Source organism: Sturnus vulgaris, chromosome 2, assembly GCF_052056855.1.
Source record: "Sturnus vulgaris isolate bStuVul1 chromosome 2, bStuVul1.hap1, whole genome shotgun sequence".
Taxonomy (NCBI): domain Eukaryota; kingdom Metazoa; phylum Chordata; class Aves; order Passeriformes; family Sturnidae; genus Sturnus; species Sturnus vulgaris.
The window spans coordinates 45,819,647-45,841,302 of record NC_142244.1 but is presented as its reverse complement, the minus strand read 5'-3'; the positions used below and the strand labels follow the sequence as shown (position 1 = coordinate 45,841,302).

General features: G+C 37.1%; 1 protein-coding gene across 1 annotated transcript in view; it reads right to left on the bottom strand.

Annotated features, from left to right (window-relative positions):
- Window positions 1-5,413: 5,413 nt before the first annotated feature.
- Window positions 5,414-21,656, bottom strand: part of AASDHPPT (aminoadipate-semialdehyde dehydrogenase-phosphopantetheinyl transferase) — a 30,855-nt gene continuing 14,612 nt past the window's right edge. The window contains exons 4-6 of the mRNA XM_014877672.2: window positions 20,797-20,958; window positions 14,130-14,207; window positions 5,414-9,431 (exon numbers count right to left, since the gene is read on the bottom strand). Of these exons, the coding sequence (XP_014733158.2) occupies window positions 9,273-9,431; window positions 14,130-14,207; window positions 20,797-20,958 (399 nt within the window). The 3' untranslated portion in view covers window positions 5,414-9,272. The remainder of the gene's footprint in view (window positions 9,432-14,129; window positions 14,208-20,796; window positions 20,959-21,656) is intronic.

The following is a 21,656-nucleotide window of genomic DNA, read 5'->3' as shown; positions in this document are numbered from 1 at the left end:
GACTCACACTGCAGGTATTCCATTACACTAGTACAAAATGGGTGTCCATTGCTCAGAATGCCTTTGCAGTCAAGGGAAGGAAAATTCCCACTGAAAGAGGGACTCAGACACAGTCCCCCACAGAGGGAAATTAAACTGAAATGGGTAAAATGATGTGAACAGGAGGAAGAGAGTGCTGGAAATGTGCTGTGATTACAAAGTGTTTGTGAACTGGCTTGGGATGTAAGCAGCATTACAAAAGAGACCTTGGCCAGCAGAAGAAAAAAATATCCTGTCCAAGAAGTTCTAGGTTAAACAGGAAAGCCTGACAAGCAGAGGCCATATACCCTAAGCACAACTGCATTATCTTTTTGTTCATACATACACTCACATTTAATTAAGTTATGATATTGTCAAGCCTTTGGCATACTGCCTGCTGTATAAACATTACTGGCACAGATATTCTGTAATTCCATTACAGACTTACTAATTCAAATGGAGGAGCAGACAGGCATGAAAACAGCTGGAACTTTCATCTGAAACCCACCTCTGGATCAGACAGACAAATTCAATGTGCCAGGGTGGCAGCGAGGTCTTCACTCCCAGGAGCCACCCCAGGTCTCTGCCCATCTCTTTAGAGTATTAGCAGACAAACATCCAAGTCATTCTTGTATGAGCACAGCAGCTCAGGATGATCCCCATGCACAACAACATCATCTGAGCTCGGAGGAGCTGCTGTTGGATTATTAGGTTTGCCATTGCTGGGATTCAATTATTCCTGCAGTATTTATGTAAGAGTAATGCAAAGGGGCTCCAGCTGGGACCAAGCCTCCGTTTTACTGGGAGACAGTTTCTTTCTCAAAAGGGGCTTGCAGTTTCAGCTGATGATACACAGACAGGGGGGAAACAGAGGCATCAAGAAAAGATTTTATTATGTTTGCACAGAAATACAGCCAGCAGGCAGACACTAATTTTAAAATGACACTTTTATATTAGCAGACATGCAGTTAAAACATAACCACATGCCCTTCTATAGTTAGAAAGAAAGGCAATTTTAGACCAAAAAATAAACAAAAAGTCATATATAATAATAACAAGAAAATATATGTTAGACATGCAGAAATATTACATTGGAAGCTAAAAAATGGAGAAAAATATTTTACCATCAGAATTGAAAGACTCCTTAAAAAACATTTTATCACCAGAATTGGAAGCTCCTTAATTCTTGTCTCCCCACTGTGCCATTTTCCTGCACTATTTGTAATTGAAAGTGCATGCTTTGACGTACATAAACGAAAAACTGACAGACTGGGGCTCTTACCTTAGATTCTGTAAATCCTGGAACAGTAGTTTTCACCACAAATAGCACACTAGAGATTCCAGTTTCAGCTACTCTTGTACTTACCTTAAGAATTAAAGCTTCTTCTTCCAAAGACTTGTTTGATGTCAGCTCAGGTGCTACAACTGGTTTGCAGTGCTTGGCCTGATTCACTTTCCTCACCAAATTTCCCCAACTTATATGTGTTCTCAGAGACCCTCCTGGGTCCAGGAGGGAAGCCCTACATGCTGAAATGGACAAACATCTGACTCAGTGTCCTATGGTAGAAATGGGATACTTTAGAGCTGGGGAATAATCATGCATAAAAGATGACAGGTGTCCATTCTCAGAAGCCTGAGATGGAAGAATTCACAAGAGTTGAGATTCAGATTTCTAATGGCACTTAGGCTCTTGATTATTCTTTTACCAATGTTATTCTACAGACACCAAGAGCAGGTTTGTCTAAGTCCCACAGGACCTGTACTGCACAAAGAAGATGTAGGCAGCATTTCTGATACTCTGCCTTACACCAACACGATGAAACCACCTCTTCACAGCAGGACACTGTAGTTATTTGACTGTGATGTGCCCGCCAGTTTGTCTAATTAACAGGTGTTTTTCTACATGTCAACCCATCATGACAGGAGCTTCTCTTTCTCAAAAGTATTTGTTTTCTGAAGCAGGTGCATCTGCTCTCTTCTTTTCAAAAATATTTCAAGCATGTACTGTAAAGATTCCATGGATTTTCCTGTGTACCATTGAATGTTGAACTAGGAAAACCCTTAAGACCAATGGGCTAAAGCAAAACAAATTCAATTCACTCAAACTGCTGTTGCTCCAAAAAAAACCCCAACAAAACCAAAACCATAATCATTCTATTAGAAGACTTCTGAAGTCCCCAAACTGTTTTAGAATTCCTAGCACATTGAGGGGGTCTTCACTCTTTCAGTAGTCCTTTAGGAGAAATTATTGCCTTCATCTGACATTACTTTCTTCCTTCCTTCTTTTAACTGAAGGCTCGCCTCAGAGAATTGAAGTATTTTCAGATTTCTTTAAGGCATTTACACAACCAGTGCTACATAGCCCTATGGCCAGCACATCTGACTTGATCCAATCCAACTGAAACTCATCAGCAATTTGCTATTTTCTGGTTTTATTCCAAAAGGTGACCAAGAGATAACAACGATTTCTACAAACAAGAGTTGTCTGACTGCTAGAGTTGAAATGCAAATAAATATCCTGCTGCACTCTAGGGAAATTATTCTAAATTAACAAAGCAAATAATCTAAAGATTCTAACAAGCAATTAGGCAGAAACAATGATATCAGAAAGATCAGTCTCTTTGTAATACACTGTTTTCACTCACATGAGAATAGTAATTGTGGTATGTGGAAATACAAAACCAGAGTACAACCTCTACCAACAACAGTTTTACTATACAAAATTAATCTAACACATTTTCCTAATGTTGTACAGGCAGCTAATTAATTGTAGACCACGTAACCGTCACAAGATTAACAAAATGCTTTTATGCAGGTAGTAAACACTGCTTGCTGAGAATATTATTCTATTCAGTAAAAACTGCAGAAGAATTCCATTCTTCTTACAAAGAGACCAGTGACCTCAATGAATAAGCAGTTCACTGTGCTTTTCACAAAAGCTCTCAATTAGGATGAGGAGCACATTGTACAATCAAGAGATACAAGGACTGAGAATCCACTTACCTGATGGCAGCTGTGATAAATTACTGAAAACTTTGCTGCTGAAGATGAGAAAACATAGGGTATTCATTTTAAAGAGAAAATATTTTCAAGACAGTATTTTTTGATTCTTGCCTGAGTGCTGTTTTAAATGCAAACCCCAGGTAGTTTTAATAGGGAATCATTTAAATATATCAAAATGCCCCTATGATGAAAAATAACAAATGAGTTTTTCAACTATGTAGAGATAATTGTGTACTTATTTAATTGCAGAGGAAAACACAGACCTGTGCTTAATTGAAAGATAAGATAATGTAAAGCAGTGTGAGCATACATATAGAAGTCTGCATTTATTATTATTGTTAAAATATTACATATACAGCTTACTACATACAACATGCAATGATACATACAAAATCTGTAATCATGTTTATAAAGATTATTTATATTTTTTGCTAGTCTTACTGCATTTCCCTTCTGCACTAGTTATTAAGATTGCTATCTATGATGCCTTAAAGCCAAAACCAGCAGTATATTGATATAAAGGCAAAACCTGCAAACATTGGTGAAAACAGCTGGTAGCAAATTCACGGGGCAGAATGTTTAGCTCCAATACTGCAAAACAAAAATTCAAAGCAGTCACGCCATTGAGAATTTGATATTCAGTGACATCAGGGAGCATTATCACTCAGCTGAGCGAGGTAATTCCAGAAAGCAGGAGGCAGCTTTAGAGCCACTGCAGCAGGAGCAGGTCCTCCCCTCCTCTGAGCAAAGCAGTGTCACACCCAACAGCAGAGAAACCACTGCCTGCTCAAGCAGCACCAGGCCGGTGAAACAGGGCATGCCAAGCTCCTGGTTTCAGTCTCTGGATAAAGATTCCCATGGATTAAATGGATGTGACTGGCTACTTGGGTGAACCTCAGCCTCTTTCATGATTAAAGGAAAGCAATCTTTTAGAACACTGAACCAAGTCCAGAAACATTAAGCTACAGAGACAAGAGAAACCCACAATTGGGAAACCTTAACTGGGACTTTGAAGTTGTAATAGAGATGCTACTATTTAACCTTGAGGGGAAAAAACCCCAGAAACCCAAATAATAGGATTGAAGTAAGTTCAGCTGCTTTGAGATGTTAGAACAAAACAAAACTAAGAACTTCTGTGAGCTAAAAGCAAGCATTAGCATACCTTTTCTTTTACTTCTCATTATATGCATTACAGCATTAAAGTATTTAAATGCAATTTCCTTACTCATATTTTCCATTAATTTACTAGAGTTTGCTAATGGTACCAACACATTTTCTTCTCATCTCAAAGACAACCTTGCCTGCAGGAACTGTAGCCTCACTGAAAGTTGTTGCAGCAAAAGTACCTCAGGTGGATGTGTTAGAGGTCCTATGGCACCAAGGGCACAGCATGAGGCACACCAACACACAGAGAAACAGGACAGAAATATGTACCAGCCTACTCAGGTGTTTTAACAAAAAAAAGGGGAAGCTTGCAATGAAAATCTCAGTGCTCTTGTGGAATGTCTGACTAGACTTAAATGCCTAAGTTTATGAGGTAATTACCAAATCCAAAGTGAGACATTTATACAACTTTAAAAGTATGAACCTGAAGAAAACTCTTACACAACCCCTTTAGAGCTTTGCCATTCGTAAGTATATCATTACCATTTACCAAAGCTCCTTAAGTCCTTCCAAGTTCTGGCAGTGCCTATTGATGTGGCATCGCTTCTTGGTTATGCTGGGAACCTTGGTGTTCCTGCCCCAGTAGTCAAAAGGCATCACAAAATCCCTAGGATGTATGTGACAAACATCCTGGCAAACCTTTGAAGTACTCTAGGTATTGGAAAGCAGAAGAAGCATTTCAATTGAAATACCCATTTTCTTACTGTTTATAAATACAAAGCAGGTCTTCACATGTTTTAAAGAAAAGTCTTGTGCAAGTAAAATAGCTTTTTTCTGTGTGAAGAAGCTCCTACTATAACCCAAAGAACCTTTGTCTTCTATGCCCTAACTAAAAATCAAATCTTCAGAAATTTTCTTTTAAGCAACACTGGGCAGCACTGTAGTCTTGTATTTGAAAATGTGCATCTTCCTAAGAGTTGAACTTCACACCGTGCCAATTTCGACGAGACACACCCCAGCACAGAATGCACCAACATTATGCTGCATTTGTCAGAAACTGGGTTGTATGCTATAAATTTAAAATTGGAAGAAGCTAACTAGTGGAAAACTGGTCCAGACCTTGGCTTCATGATTCACCCAAAGGATGTCATCAAGAGTGTACAATTTCATGGTCCCATAAATTGCTTCCAAAATAGCAAAGGAGTGCTACCTGAATGTTTCAGTAATCTCACCTATGTCTGGACCTAAGTAATAGGAAGATAAAATAATAACCACAAATAGACAACACGAACACAAAATAGTCCACATTTTTATTGCAGTAAAGAAATTATACCCAATCTTAGAAGAAACAAGATTCATATACAGTGTCTGGCCATAAAAAAACCCACATATACAGCTCAAGAAAATAACATATTACAAAAAAATACTTTTAGAAAAAAACAAACCACTTTTCAAATGTTATCTCTCTTGAAAATTCAGAATCTATTTTCATGCTTAAGTTTTCTACAAAGGGTGAAGTAATCAAAACTAACTGTATTCTGGAGGATAATGAAGTACACCTGCAGAATTAGGCAGCAGTTAAGGCTGACAGTCTCCATTGCTGCTTTACAAAAGGTTGTATCAATTCTGCCAAGAACCACTTATCTTCTGTGTACAATGTAGCACTATAATCCCGTAAAGCTCCAAAAAAGGGCACTCCATGCTGACTTGCATAACCATCTTTTCAACTTTTTCACAAATCATCTCCTTATAGCAGTGTCTTCGGTCAAGATGGTTGTTCAAAGTTGAGCTGTTGCCTGGAAGTTTCCCAGAGCATACATATAACAACATATATATACACTACTTGTGTTGATGCATCTCTTATTTCTTGTCTAAGATGAGCACACTTGATTACCATCAGTGGACTTGATCCCATAAGACAGTAACAATCTACACCTTGTGTAAGTTTACAGACTCCGTAAAAGGCTGAGTGAACTCACATGATCCACTTTTCAAAGTTACAGATTTTCACATCGAATGGCACCAGTCTCTTGTCATATCATTGCTAACTGCCTTGAACCCAGTTTTACCCCAGAAGGTCCTAATTCACTTGACTATTTTTTATGTTAGATACAAAAGTTTTGAACAAGTCCGAACCAAAACACATCTATTCACTTTTAACAATCTTTTCACTGAAGACCAAAACTTTTTTTTGGTCAGAGACTGTTAAGAAATATCTCAGAAACACTGTGTTGATATGTCACCTAGGACAGCAGATCTAATGTAAGAGCTAAATCTGAGAATTTGGGAAACAGGAGGATGGGTCAATGCTGTTCAATATGGAAAAAGTCTATCCAGCTGCAGCCTCTGTTGGGAAAGGCTCATGTAGAGCAGAGCTTGTGTTTTTGCATCTTCTTACCCTCTCAGGCATGAGAGAATAAGTTACATTGAGGACAGTATCTAGAAAACTAAACAGATGAAGGAACGGAGCTCTGGAGAAGGAAACTAAAGGCCCTGAGGCCTTTAGATGTAACAGGGACAGAAGAATGATGGGAGACAGCAAAGGTCAGCTCACCTACCCTGGACTGGGCCGACAGCTTGAAGCTGGAGCTGCTCTAAAATTGCAGTGGGACTCTGTGGCCATTAGGACTGTATTCTATGGAAATGCAAGTAAGTCAGTGCTATGGCCTTGTGTGGAGAAAGGGCTCAATTATCTTTTTATCAGCAAAAAGTGTGATGGTGAATTAAAAAAGAAATTAATCTTAGAACTGCAAAATTACATTAATTTATTTGTACATACTAGAAACGCTTATTTCAGAATGTGTCTACACAACACAGATACCCAGAAAAACTTTCTTCTGACTTTAAGAAGGATCATTCGCATTCATAAGGACTCAGGATGTCCTGCTGGCCTTTTAGCAGCATGCTTTTAGCCAAAAATTCCATAATGATCCAGGCTGCTCTTTCCCACTGAGGCAAAAGCAAGTGTAACAATTGTGTCCATTTGCACTGACATAAAACAACCTGACTCAAGTGGCTCTTCAAAAGGCATTACCATCACCTAACTTTACTGCTATTAAGATTAAAAAGTAGATTAATCTCACTTTTCAAACAGTTTAGTGTAAATTAAAAGACATGGAAAAAATCACAATGTTAGAAACTGCAGTCTTCTAGTAAATTCTTCATGAACAACTTTAAACAAAGATTTTATTTAATGGAAAATTAACCAAAGCAAACTCTATTAGGTCTTTCTCATTAGATATAGTTTTATAGAAAACTATCATATTCCTTGCAAGAAAACCAAACATAATTTTCTGACTTCTAATCTAAGAAAATTGACTTGTCCTTTACTTACTTCCAATCACAATATTATAAATATTTTTAAAACTCTTTCCAATGGAAGAAAATTTCTGGTCTGAGACACTGCTTCCATGCAAAAATAATTAATCTCTAATATGAAATTAACCCTCTTATCCCCAGAAATCTAAATCCAAAATTTCTCTATTCAGCTCATCCATCCCACATTTGCAGTTCAATTAATTGTCCAAGCAAAAAAGTTGGCAACTTCAAACTGACTGGCAAAGCTGCAATTGATGGGTCCAGTGACTGAATGGCATATACCGGACCTCTGTGGATTGCAAATTATTTATTACAAATTGAATTTCATTTTTCTATAAGACAAACAATCTGGAATACATGACCTAGAATTTGTATATAAAATATTCTGTATTTTTTTTTAAGCTTCAGATTTGAAGTTACTGAACATCTATTTTAGCCCCTGTGGAGTCTGGAGGGAAGAGTCATTGCTTCACTGATTTGTAGCTCTGGAGAGGAAAAAAAAAGCAAAATACTAAAAACTATGATTAGCATGCAGGATAAGAGAGTCATAGAAATGGAAACAAAAATATTTAATCAGCACTGGAAGTAGAAGAGTTTAACAGCGTGTCTGAATTCAGAATTATCTACAGCACAACTCCAAATGCTTGTAAAATAGTTGTAAAAATGATCCTCTCTCACTAACTTTTCTTCATGTTTGTAAGAAGGCATAGATTCAGTGGTTACACGACAAGTAGATTCTCCTTTCCATGGTGTACACCAGAAGACAAGGTGCAGCCTAGTTGTACACAACCCCAAATTCAATGAAGATCTATGTTTAACTGTAGGACAGAAGGTAATTACTTTGTGCAAAGATCATTCTGTTCACTGTGTTTTCTTAAATTTAGATGGACCACATTGTATCTCTGATTTCTAGAAAGAGCAGTGAGTAAGGGCACAAAACAGTATTTGTTTTGAAAAAGAAGACAAAATATTCTAGATGTGCACTCAAAATCTAGAGATCTCCAGAAACCTTCATTTGCTGTTAGGAGAGTAAAATGTCATCGGGTGTTAAGACTATTTGGAAAAATGTAAATAGCTTTTTTTAATTTGGGTTTTCCCCCATGACTGACGCAAATGCAAACCTAGGAAAACTGAACTGCTGCTTGGCTTGTGTGTATTGCTGAGGGACAAAATACAAAGAAGAACTGTTAAAAGACAAATACTAAGTTGCCTACAGGAAGCTTTAATTAACGAAGAAAATAAGTGAAAAGACTATGAAATATCTGTAAGTTAATTCCCTGTCTCAAATTAATTTTGCACACATGTAGCTCCAAGACTACTGAGACTAAGACCTTTTCAGCCCTGGTGTACAACACCAAATGTACAAACACTTTCACCACACAGTAACAGCCTAAGAATTTGTACCAATTTTCCTGACTTTATTCGTCCATCTGAGAATAAATGAATAGTTTTTGTAAGAGAAAAAGCAGTATCATAATTTAAGTTTCAACATAAATATGGAAACACATTTTTATAGACTAAACATGTGTTCACTAATAACATTATTATACAACTGTTTTCTGTTCCTAGCCTGGATTATTACTGAAGTATAAGAACCACAGGCAAGGAGATGCAAAAAGGCATGTTGGTTTAAGCTTTTCATTCAGAATTCCTTCAGTAAGGAAACATGTCTTCCTTACAATTCCAATGAAGTGTCATGAAAATCAGGTTGTCAGCTTAAGCAGGGAAAGATCCATTTCATTTACATATGTGCACTTATTCCCATACTTCAAATTAAGCAGGATAACAGCATAAGAACTTTGATAAGTTTCTTTTTCTTATACACAGTCTTATCTTGAATGTGAGCTCTGCCTCACTGGACCCTCCTGCTTTAAACAGAAATTATCCCAATATGCAGAATCCTCAGGTGCGACTGGAATACCAGATGCAACTAAATCTTCAAAAGTCAATAAAGTAAATTGTGGTTGGTTAGGCTCCATGGAATGGACCTAAAGAAAACACATATTAGCATAACATGAATCAATAAATATTAATTTTCTTCCTGTAAAATCCTCTGCCATGTTTAAACTAATCATTGCTTACTGAAGAAGAAAGAAAACATTCTACATTTGAGACTAATGTCACTTCCTCTCATTTAGGTTACACAGTAACTATTAGAAGAATGTAACAGGCCACACAGAAAAAATGAGTTTTTAGTTGAAACACAATTCACAAAAGTGATGGCACAAGGGCTATAGAATGCTGCAAGTATGACAGAATGACTGTTTAATTCCAGTAAAAAAGAAAAAGACCAGTATCAAACAAAATGTACTTCATTCGTCAGCAGATATGATTATTTCAGACAATTGTGTGAGGATTTATTCCACGAGGTGTGCCTATCTGTACTCTTTTTAATACCAGTAGTCACTGATGTTTTGCATGCTTCTCTCAGACACAAATGCTACTTAAAAACTAAAGTGATCACAATCAACCTGCAATTCCCCACGTTAAATCCAATTAAATGTGGACTGAGATATTAGAGATGACAGTGTCATGGTCTCCATGTTTCTTTCATCACTCCAAGAAAAACAAGTCACATTTCAAAGAAGAAAAATATTTTGTTTTTTTTTCAGCACACTACTGTGCAGCTCCTGTATACCTCTCCAAATGTAATTGTTTCCAGACAGCAGGGCAGACAGTACAGCTTGCATGAATCAAATATAAATATAGCTGATTCTTCTAAATGGGCATTTGCTCGAGTTTATGTTTAATATTCCATAAAATTCAGTAGGGCTCTCTGCAGTGGTGCTACTCAGTACATCAGACAAACTGACTCATTTTTGATGAGCCTGTCAGGGTCTCTCTGTGTGGCACTATAACCCTCTGGTGTTTCAGCCACTCCTCCCAGTTTGGTGTCCCCAGCAGACCTGCTGAGGGTGCACTGCACCATCATCCAGTTCATTAATGAAGCTGCCACACAGCACGGGACCCTGCACTGAGCCCTGGGCACAAGCACTGCTCACTGGCCTCCAACCACACTTGGCAGCACTATCACCACACCCTGGGCCCAAACGTTAAGCCAGTTTCCAATACACCTCACTGTCTGCTGATCCAGTACTCAGCATTTTTTTAGGAGGATCTTATGAGAGACAGTGCCAGAGACAGAATGTACTGAGGCACAGGTAGACAATTGCCCACTGCTCTAACCTCATCTACCAGGCCAGTCATTTCATTGCAGAAATTTACCAAGTTGGTCAAGCATGACTTTCTCTTGGCTAAGCTATGCTGACTGGTCCTGATGATTTCTTTGTCCTTGCTGTGCTTGGAAATGGTGCTCAGAATTAACTTTTCCAAACACCTTTCCAACCATCCTGGTAAAGCTGTCAGATTTGCAGTTGCCTGGGTCCTCCTTCTTCCATGTTTTCTTCCAGTCTTTGGGCCCTTCTCCTAGTCCCCAGGATCAACCAAAGATTATTGAGAAGGGCCTTGCAATGCCAGCTATATCCCATAAACATTCACTGACTTACACTCACCCAGTTTGCTCAAGCATTCCTTGACCTAATCCTCTTCCTCCAAGAACACATTTTCCTTGCTCCTTCCTCTTTCAATCCCTGCAACCTGGGATTCCTGATGGCCAGTCTTGCTAATAAATACTGACACAAAGGTGGCATTCAGCACCTCAGCCTCTTTCAACCTTTGTCTTGTTCAGCAAAACCCTTCCCTCTGGCTTCTTGGCACTTACAGAAGTGCCTCTTGTTGCATTGAACATCCCTGTTCAGATTAAATTCTATTTGGGCTTTAGCTTTTCTAACTTCATCCCTGGCTGCTCAAATAATATTTCTGTATCCTTCTCATGTTACCCATTCTTGCTCCCACCCTCTGTATGCTTCCCTTTCTATGTCCAAGTTCGGCTAGAAGCTCCCTGCTCAGCCATGCAGACCTTCTGGCCTTTTTGTCTGATTTCCTATGCAGTGAGATAAAATTCTCTTGAGAGTGGAGGAGATGATCCTTTAATGTTAAGCAGCTTTCTTGGGCTCAGCTTTCCTCTGAGGCCTTATCCCACAGGACCCCTCTCTGTCCTTTGAAGAGTAGAAAGTTTGCTATCCTCATGTTAAGGGGTATGTGCCCTCCTCACTGCCCCAGGATCCTGAACTCTACCATCTCATGCTCTTGGAACCCTGCAGCCACAGACAGATCTCTGACTCATCATGTTTATTCCTCATCCTGAGTGCACTAGTGTACAGGCACTTCAGAGGCACTCCAGCACGTTGAGTTCCAGGAGAAGATTTGGGGAATTTGTTTGTAATTGTGCCTTGTAGACCCTTCCCTGCTTATATCCGAGTGCTGGAGGTGACTCAGTCCAAGGTCAATTTTGAGGATATTGTTATCCCTTTCTGTCACATTGATGAAGGTAGGTCAGTAAACAGGCAAAAAGCAAAAATTCTCCACTTCAGTATGTGAGCAGTAGGCTACTATTAGGAATAATGCAGAAACAAAGAAATGGTTTGTGCTTGTTGTACAACACAGAAGAACTCTTGGCTGTCAATGCAGACTGAAAGTGAAAAAGATTGAGATGCACCTCACTTTATGTCCTTACACAAGTGACATGGTGTTGAAACATTTCTGTTCATCTGACAATTTGGAGATGTGGTAAAGCTGCAGGAATGGTGCCTAGAGCCATGCAAGTGACATTACAGATGCATAGTGAGTATGAATCAAGCCTCCGAGCTAAGTAGTTGTTAACAGATGTAGTTTGAACTTCAGCACATGCTTGTCTGAAGGAGGTGTGTCCTGACTGAACACATCACAACTCTTGTGAAGTACAGCAAGTGGTAGACAGAAGACACTTTATAACCTACCCAGGATTTATAAAGAATTTTAAACTCAGCCATCTTTTATTGAGACTAGGCTCAGATAAATGTCTAGATCTAGGTTAAGAGCACAGATAAGTGTTCTGTTTCCTCAAGCATATAGCAGGCACTAGCATTTTGATAAAATTCTTGACACTAGAGATTTTTAATTACAGTTCATTGGCATAACAATTGGTCTTTCCAGGGAATTGTAGGTACATGCTATCATTTTGTGAAGAAAGCTGAAAATAGATGTTCTGCAAGCAGGCCATAACGAATTACTCCTGTGATTGCAGAGAGGGAACAGACACAAACACTGACATACTGAAACAACTGGGTAACATTTACACACACGTTAAGCTAGAATGAACAATTTTTTCTTTCCACACAAAAAGTGAAGGCAACTTTCATTTTCTCCATGTTCCTGTTAGGAGGCATAAAAAGGCACAATGCAACAGTACATAAATTTTCACTTAATTTCCTTACTGAGGAGTCTCAGAATGCTCTCTTGTTCTGCTTCAAATGACCTTTCTTCATTGAACTGAGATAATGAAATTCAGGTCATCATAAGTTTAGGTCAGTGGACAAGTAAGCCTCGAGACTCCTCTTGATGCAAAGACTTTTCATCATAACCTTTGATATCATGGCTATTTTTCCTACAAAACATTTAAGGTAAGTGACCATGATGGTGAAGGTCTATATTTAAAAATCCTGCCTTCCTGCAGAATACTTGGTAATTATCTTTCAAAATAACGGCCACCTTCTTTTCATCTAAGACTTAGAATTATCAGTATTTCTGTCAGAAGGATAATGTGCAATCCCACCAGGAACTTAAGTATGTCCTACCAAAAAGAATGCACATAATTTTGAAAAAATATTTGTCCACTGATTTAACAAAGTAAATCCTCAAAGGGAGTTTAATACCTATTTTTCTCAACCTAACCATTACTAGCTAAAAGGTCTGCCTCCCTTTGTTATCCAGGAACATGGACTTTGTTACCATGCTAGATAGTGTGCATTTCATGCTTTTATCCATTCCTATACTAATTTTCTTTTTTTTCTAGTTCCTGGTAGAATCTTTGCATCTAAATAACAGAAGACTAACCAATTTTCTTGTGAGCAACCAGAACACCAGAGAAAAATCTAGCAATTTGTCATACTCTAATTTGTCTGACTGTCTGGCTGTTTTGGCTACAACTTGCCAGTCTGCCTGTCCCTAAAATTTGACTTTTATTGCTATTTTCACAACTGAGGTCTTTTTTAAATTACACAGAACATCATGAAAAGCTTTTAAGTAGCTTTTCTCTTTCTCTCAATTGAGACACCACATGGAATGAAGACTAACACTGCTGTTCTTCCCATCTGTTGGTTGTTTTTGCTTGTCTCAAGGGTTGTCTTGTCATAATGGTGTTTGAGTGTGTATCTGCTCAGGGATGCATGCACCGACAATCCCCCACTAAAATCAACTTGGTGAGGTGTCATACAAGTTTAGCAGTCCAGATTGGTACACTGTTTCCATTTCCCTCTGTGAAAACCATCTTTCCCACATGAGTACTAGCAGGCTGTGATAAAAATAACTTAATCTTCTCTTGAATGAACACACTGAATACATACATTACAGTCTTGACATTATCTGTTGCTCTCTTCTGAAACTATTTCTCCTTCACAGACTTTTTCTGAAATAGGCACAACAGAACTAGAGGAAACACTTCAGCAATACTGCTTGGTTCTGGTTAATACTGTGCCTAAGTAAAGTCTTCTTCTTGGCCCTGTATATGAGATGACACACTTTTAGCTACAGCATGAGTTTATACTCAAGTGATCACCAAGACATGAAACTACTACACAATTCCTTACATCAGAATCCTTCTGTACAGCTCCCTCCTGTTTCCCAAGTGCCACTGCAACATGATGATGGTCATCCAAGCGGGTTTCCTAGTAACGATGAAAAATGGCAATGTAAATGCATTTTCTTTACTGTTTCCAGAGTATAGAATAGACTATGTAAGTGTTTAGAATATGGTTCAGAACAATAGCATAAGATAATTTAAAATACTTTAAAATAATGACATTCAAAAAGCAATAGTACTTTTTAGCAGTTTTGTTGGAGAGCTCAATGATGCAGACACATTAAAATGTTCACAGGGCTGAGGACAGATTACTATAGGTTACCATCACCTTATCCATTTGTAGATATTTGTATTCAAGTCTGTGACCTGAGCATTCCTTTACCAGTCCCTTCTAAGTCCCAAACCATATAACCCATCTTAGGTATCCTTTTCCAGTGAGATGAGCTGTGAACCTTTAAAGGTATTCTGAAAAACAATGATGCCAGTATAAACCTAAACCAATGACTCTCTCCCTCTTGGTTTCAGACAGAATGTAAGAGCACTTTAAATTCCTGACATAGTCTGAGCAGTGCTATGTGTAAATACCAATCAACATTTCTAGATGTAGAACTATATATTTAGTAATAATTTTCACCTATATAATCGCTTGTTTTGAGAGTGTTTTCTTCTAGAAAGACTAAAAATGTATCCTAAAAAATTTCAGAAAAAAGAATCCCAAAGACTTTTACTGTTTCTTGAATAATGTTTATTCTATAGCCACGCCATAATTCCATTAACTTTTTAAAAATATATATGTCTAAAGGGAGGAAATAAAATTTTCCCTGCTTCTTTATTCAAAAGTTTTTACAGAGTTTCTGCACACTTTCTAAAGGAGAAATCAAGATTAACAAGAATTTTATCTAGGAAAGTGATCAATTTTGATATTGCCATTAATCTGAAAATTAGAAAGTCATTGGGATATTTTCCTGGGGCATAAGACTAAATCTCCAGTTTTGGCTTCCTTGGGAAATATTCCAACTGCACTATATTATATAAAGAAAGCACCCTGATCTCCTCCTATTTCCTCTAGCAGGTTGTTGCTTGCCTCATTTTTTATCCCCTTTTAATCTAAGCAAAATGGCTTTTAGAACAATGGTGACAGTGTGCATCAGGCTTTTCTACAGGTCATCTACTATACAGGATTTTCAAAGGCTTCAGTTGCCAGGATACCACTTCTGTGATTCCAAACCAGCCCTGTATGCATATGTATATATATATATATATATATATATACACATATACATATATATATATACACACACATACATAAAAAGGTGCCAAGCTGCTCAGCTCAGCTCAGCCAAGGCAGCAGCTGCTCCAGTGGTGTGTAGCACCAGTACAACCATAAAGCTGGGGGACGTTTCTGGCAAATGTGGGTGCCTTGGCTGAGAGGTGCTGGTGAGGAACTAGAACTGTGCTTTTACTCTGATCTCTTCAGCACCTAAACTGTGCCCATTTGGCAGCTTTAGCAGTGAACTTTAGAACCCTCACCTACTTACAATAAACCCTATCAAGCTCATGTTGTCATACCTTTCTGCAAAGTGCTAGTAAGAAAATGAATATTTCAATTCTGTCTAGATTTAGAAAATTACTTCATATAAGAAACACTAATAAACCTACTCCAAGAGCTATAAATGTACTTCTTATGGGATATTTTACAGGGTTTTCCACTCCTTTACTAGGATGTAAAACTGCAAGTAGTCAAGCATAAAGAATGCTATCTCAGAGGCAACCACTTTTTACTCAGTGTGCACATTTTTGTAACTTCCTCAAAAACAAGAAAGACTATGAATATTAGATGCTTTATCGGGTGTTGCTAAACCATTTCTATAGCTCTGGGGTGGCAGTGGTTTGTGCTTTTCTATATGGAAAAATTACTATATCACCTTTTTAATCGCTTCATTTACCACCTTTCCTTCATTTTTTTTGCATATCCAGGAGGTCAAAGACGGATCAGAACAGAGGGCACAGTACAGCACATTCAGCAGTGGCTTATACCTGTAATCAGAAGTCTGCAAACAGTTTTAAGCACCGAATTTTCTTTTTATGAAGCCAACTTATATTACTGTTTGTTTGTTCAACTAAAAACGTATTATATAGATAGTATATAAAAAATAGTATTTTTTTCAGTTCAAAGCTGCATTTAACAGGCAGTGACTGTTTACACAGACCTTCCCTGCAGAGACCCTGTCCAATGAACAGTGAATGGAAAAGGTTCCATTTCATTTATTTCATGTATCCTCTGTGGTCAAAAGAGAGCTTTCAGCATCTTACAATAAAACAAACTACACCCTTCATCTATCTTTGCTGTTTGAGAGCTATGCAAATCTAAATGAAATACAGAAAGGAACATATTTTCTGGCATTTAATAGTGGCCACCTAAAACCTTAAGCAATGGAATTAATGAAACATACTGAAACTATAAAAAACAGTGGATCAGCTTGCTTCCCTGGAGGTATTGCTATACCAGCTTATAAAATTAGTATCTGAAATGGAAATAGATGATTAAACAAAAAGAAGACAATCGTATAGAATTCCTTCAGGGTAGAGAGCTTGTTTTTGTTAAGATTCCTCTCTATAAACCAGAAAACATACAATGGACTGTTTTTGTCTGCACAGAACAAAAGTGTTACTAGAGCACACAGAGATTTACAATGATCTCATTTCAAAGACTCGGCAGAATGATGTGTCTGGAATTCAAATCATTATGAATTCACTCAACAACTCAGACAGCTTAGGATGAATCTGTACCTTCCCAGCCAGCAGAACTGACTGATTAGCGAATCCAGTTGGATTAGCTAGTCTTAGAAATAAAAGTTTCTAGTCTTACTTATTCCTGACAATGCAACAGGATTAACTTCTCTTACTGAGGGTGAAAGATGCCAATCACAGTAGCACACCGGCAATTACTAAATATGTTTCAAATTGACCCAGGCAATCTCTCATTGAAATTCATGTTCTGGAAGTAATCTATTTGCATATAAACAAACTAAGGAAATATTTGTTGTGAAAAAATACAAAAAGTTATTTGTGCAACAGCAGTCCTCCCAGGTGATTCTTAATCCCATAGTGAAGTTTAGGATAAATCATGTGCTTCCTATATAAAATAATTGCATCCAAAATCGAGACAGGTATGAAAACAGAAATGTCTTATTTATGATTCTTCTTTAATATCTATTTCAGTAAGTGTTATCCAGTTATTCTTCCTGATCAATTGTATATACTTGAGACCATTAAAGAAAGGGTCAGGAATACATTTAACATTTTGCAAATTACTAACTAGGAATTTATTTTTCGTAATCTCATAGAATAACTTACATTGGAAGGGACCTCAAAGATCATGTCATTCCAATCCCCCTGCCTTGGAAAGTGTCCCAGTCCACTAGATTAGGTTGCTCAGGCCCCCATCCAATCTAGCCTTACACATTTCCACGGATGGAACACCCACAAGTTCTCTGGGTGTTCTCTGTTCCTGTGCCAATATAGTTCTAGCACCAATATATTTTTCCATATATAAGATCTGCCACAAATCTATCTTCTAAACCTACATTGATCTTCTTAAATGATAGAACTTGTCATAACTGTTTTCAATCAGCTTCTTTCATTTTTACTAGAATGAATTACTACTTCATTCTTGTCAGAGTAGTAGGCAGCTCATACCTCACTGGCAAGGCACTATGAGAAGCTGAAGTCCTTGACTTTATTTCAGTGTGTTAACAGCACTAGTCTCATCCTACATTCAAAAGACAGCACTATGCCAGCTATTAAGAAGAAAATTAACTGTACCAGAGATGAAACTAGGACAATTGTCCAAGTTTATTTTCTTCAAAGGAAGTAAATGGAGCATATAGAATTACCCAGAAAAATAATAACAGTCATCATCATCATAACGACTCCATCCTAAATCAACACCCTAACAAAATACTGTTATCACTCTTCACTGGGCTAGCTGTCTTTTAGTTATTACTAAACCAAGTTACCTTCTTAAAATGAGGAGTATACTGTCTATATGAATAAAGCATATTCAACACATACAGCAGACATATCTCAAAATTAAATTGATGCTTTTCAATTAAGCTTTTTTCCCTGCAACTCCTTCCAAAACAGCTGAAAGGAATCTGTGTAACAAACTCTAGAGTAATATACGAAAACAAGACCTTAAAGCTAGATCCATCCATCAAGATCAACTAAGAGGCTGTTTCTGATCAACTGTCTTCCATTCAAGCCAAAAAATGTGGGGAGTGAATCAGGGCAAAGATACCTCGAGCAAAACTAAACCCTCAGTAAAAGAACCACAATCAACGACTTAACAAAGTAGTTAATTTGGTATTTACAATGAAATAAGAGAAACCTTTTTGCACTGTTCACAGAAAATTCTTTCTCCAATTTGAATTGGCTTTGCTCTGACTCTGAACAGTTATAGGGTGTCCAAATACTGTCAACTTTGATTTGTTCTGATTCATTAGTATTTCTCTTGACCTTTTAGTCATGACAAGTATAAAGTGGTGGATATTTTCCTGGTCTTCATGAATTTAAAGTTATCTTTTTCATATTACATGGTATTTTCTGAAGAAAGTTTCAGAATATTTTGTATCATTTTAATGGATAAAATCCCCTTTATTTCTCCCTTCCATTTTTAGTAAATTAGGTTCTCTTTAAGACTAAAATGAATCAATCAAAAATATGTGATAATTGAATTTTAAACAGTCTTGCTCCCTTTGATCATTTCCTCTCACTATATCTTAGTGAAATAATATAAAGATAAAGGCAGCTCTGAAATGTAAAAGTGAGATAATTATATTTTTTTATTTGATAGAGAAAGCTCCTTCAAGTAAACTTGGAACAACAGGGACCCTAAGGAAAAGACTGCATCAGTAATATGTAGTCTTACAGCTGACTTAATGTGTGCTCTTGGGTGACTCTTTCAGATTTCTCAAAATTAGTGTTTTCAGCTAAAAAGTTATTTCAAAAATCTGATGAGACAAAAAAAGACTTTTCTAAGTAAGAAAACGGACACAAAATTTAAAGAAACTTGGCAAGAGACAACAAAGTAAAGCAATGCTTGATTTTAGGCTCTCTGGATACTGGTAACTGAAAAACATTTTATTTATTTAATTTTAATGAATGTTGATATTTAAATGAAATTACATCCATCCCAGTTGAGCTTGTATTTAAAGGAAGCTTGACATTAAGCCCTTCCTTTGAAATACAAGAATTTGCCTCATTATAATGCTGTACTCATGGGAAGCAGGAGGGCAAGTGTGGAAGTGGTGACATTCCTGAGACAAAAACTGCACAAATCTTTTAGCAGTAATTGCTAAGTAATAAGAAAATCCAAACAATTAAAAAGCATTTAAGTATTACAGGGAGCTATCTACATCATCATCTTCAGGCTATTTCTGTCAATCACCCACAGGCACATCAAAGACCAAAATGAGGAGTTCTAGAATTCAATGAAGACAGGCAGATGTTCCCTTGCCCATGGTACAGAGTAGTACAGAAAGCATTCTGGTACAAGATGTGTCACAGGATTTCCCAAGAACTTCCTTTGCCAGTGTAATTCCAACTAGTGAATTTCATGACATACTGACATTGTATACTATATAGGAATTGAGTAAGAGGACTGATTTAGTATGCATAGACTTGCAAAGTAACACAAAACCAAAAGTGGATAGGAATGCTGAATGAAGAAATGAACTGTGAAGAAAGAAGCTTATACTCTGAAGTTAAACATTACTGGAACATTCATTCTTTCATAATACATGCACTGGGTACATATTTATATACTAAAGAAAATAAGCATACAGCAGAAATTTGTAATTTAGATAGCTCTACTGGAACAGTTGTCTCCAACTATATAGGTACTTTCAAAATGCAAATATGTATTCGAAACTGGATAATCTTACTGAAAAGTGCACTTGACAGTTTATTCCATTTTTTGCTTTGTTTAAAGTGGTTGAGTAAACATGCCTCTGGGTGTAGAGAAATGGGATTGTGATTAATTTTTTTAAAGCTTTTTTTTTTTGTAATTAAATAACTTAAGATCATTATGAATCAGAATAATTTAGGCTGGAAAACACTTTTAACTGTCTTTAAAGTCCAACTGTTAACCCAGCACTGCCAGGTCCACAGGTAAACTATGTCCCTATATCCTTTAAACTACGTGAGATGATACTGGTAATTTCTTACCAAATCTGAAAGGTTAGATGTTTTAGTGGTAAGCCTCAGTAACTTTGAAAAACGAAAACAAAACCCCAAACCCCAAGACTCAGACTACTGAGACCAACAATTCTAGAGCAACTGAAGAACTTTAAAATCTTAGATCTGTTCAAGAAATCAGGTCTGAATATATTTCTGTAAACTTCCTTCTCAGAGTGCAGGAAATATAGGTCAGGCACAGAAAAAATAAAAAGACATTACAATGAATCCATCTCTGGGGTGTCCTTGCAATCATAAAAAAACCCTTTAAAATGCTGCAGATTTGTATCCTAAGTTTTGATTAATATAAGCTCAATGGGGTTATACAGAATAAAGATGTGAAGCTGCAATTAAAAAAAAAATTAAAAAAAATCAAACATGCAATGCAACCATAAGGAGTTGAGACTGCCTATCACTAGTGAAAACATGTTCTTTACCTCAAATGTCCACTCCTCTTCTTTTTCTCCATCCAGAAGCATTTTTGTCTCCTTATACACCTTCCCTATTTCCAGTTGCAATGGAGACACATTAAATTCAATTCTTTGTAAGTTAAAGCCAATTCCAACTCCAATGGCCTTTAGGAAGCTTTCTTTCAAGGCCTAAAAGACACAAAAAATGTATTTTATTTATATTGGCCACAAACTGTTTTTTAAACTCCTATTTACTGTTCTATAAACATTACTTCTGAGCACACATTGCTGACAAAGTAAATTTAAGACTTATCCTATTGTAAATGTGAGGGTAGACTGATGAAATTATCAAGAGAAAAAGTTATCATCATAGTTTATACCCAGCCTAACCTGCTGCATTAAAATAAACATGCAACTGAAATTACTCTGTGGCACATAGAGATATGAATGCTTTACCTTGTTCTGGCTATGTGTTTAAAACCACTAATAAATCCCATTGGAAATGTCTGCTGTACTATGGTTCTCAAAGTTATTCTGATATTAAAATAATCACTGAAATATAAAGTCTAAGAATATCTTCACATGAAATGGTACCAGGTACCACCAGGAGAGTTTAGACTGGATAACAGGAGAAACTTCTTTGTCAAATGGCATTTCAAGCACTCAAACAAGCTGCCCAGAGAAGTGGTTGAGTCACCCTGAAATTCTTTAAAATATGGGTAGAGGCGGTGCTTAGGGACGTAGTTTAGTAGTGGATGTGATGATCTTAGATGTTGTTTTCAACCTAAACCATTCTATGCAACTACAAAAAGATTACATTATTTTACTATAATGAAAATAATAAATTGTATCAGAAAAGAATGTGAACATTTGCAGACTTTAAATAG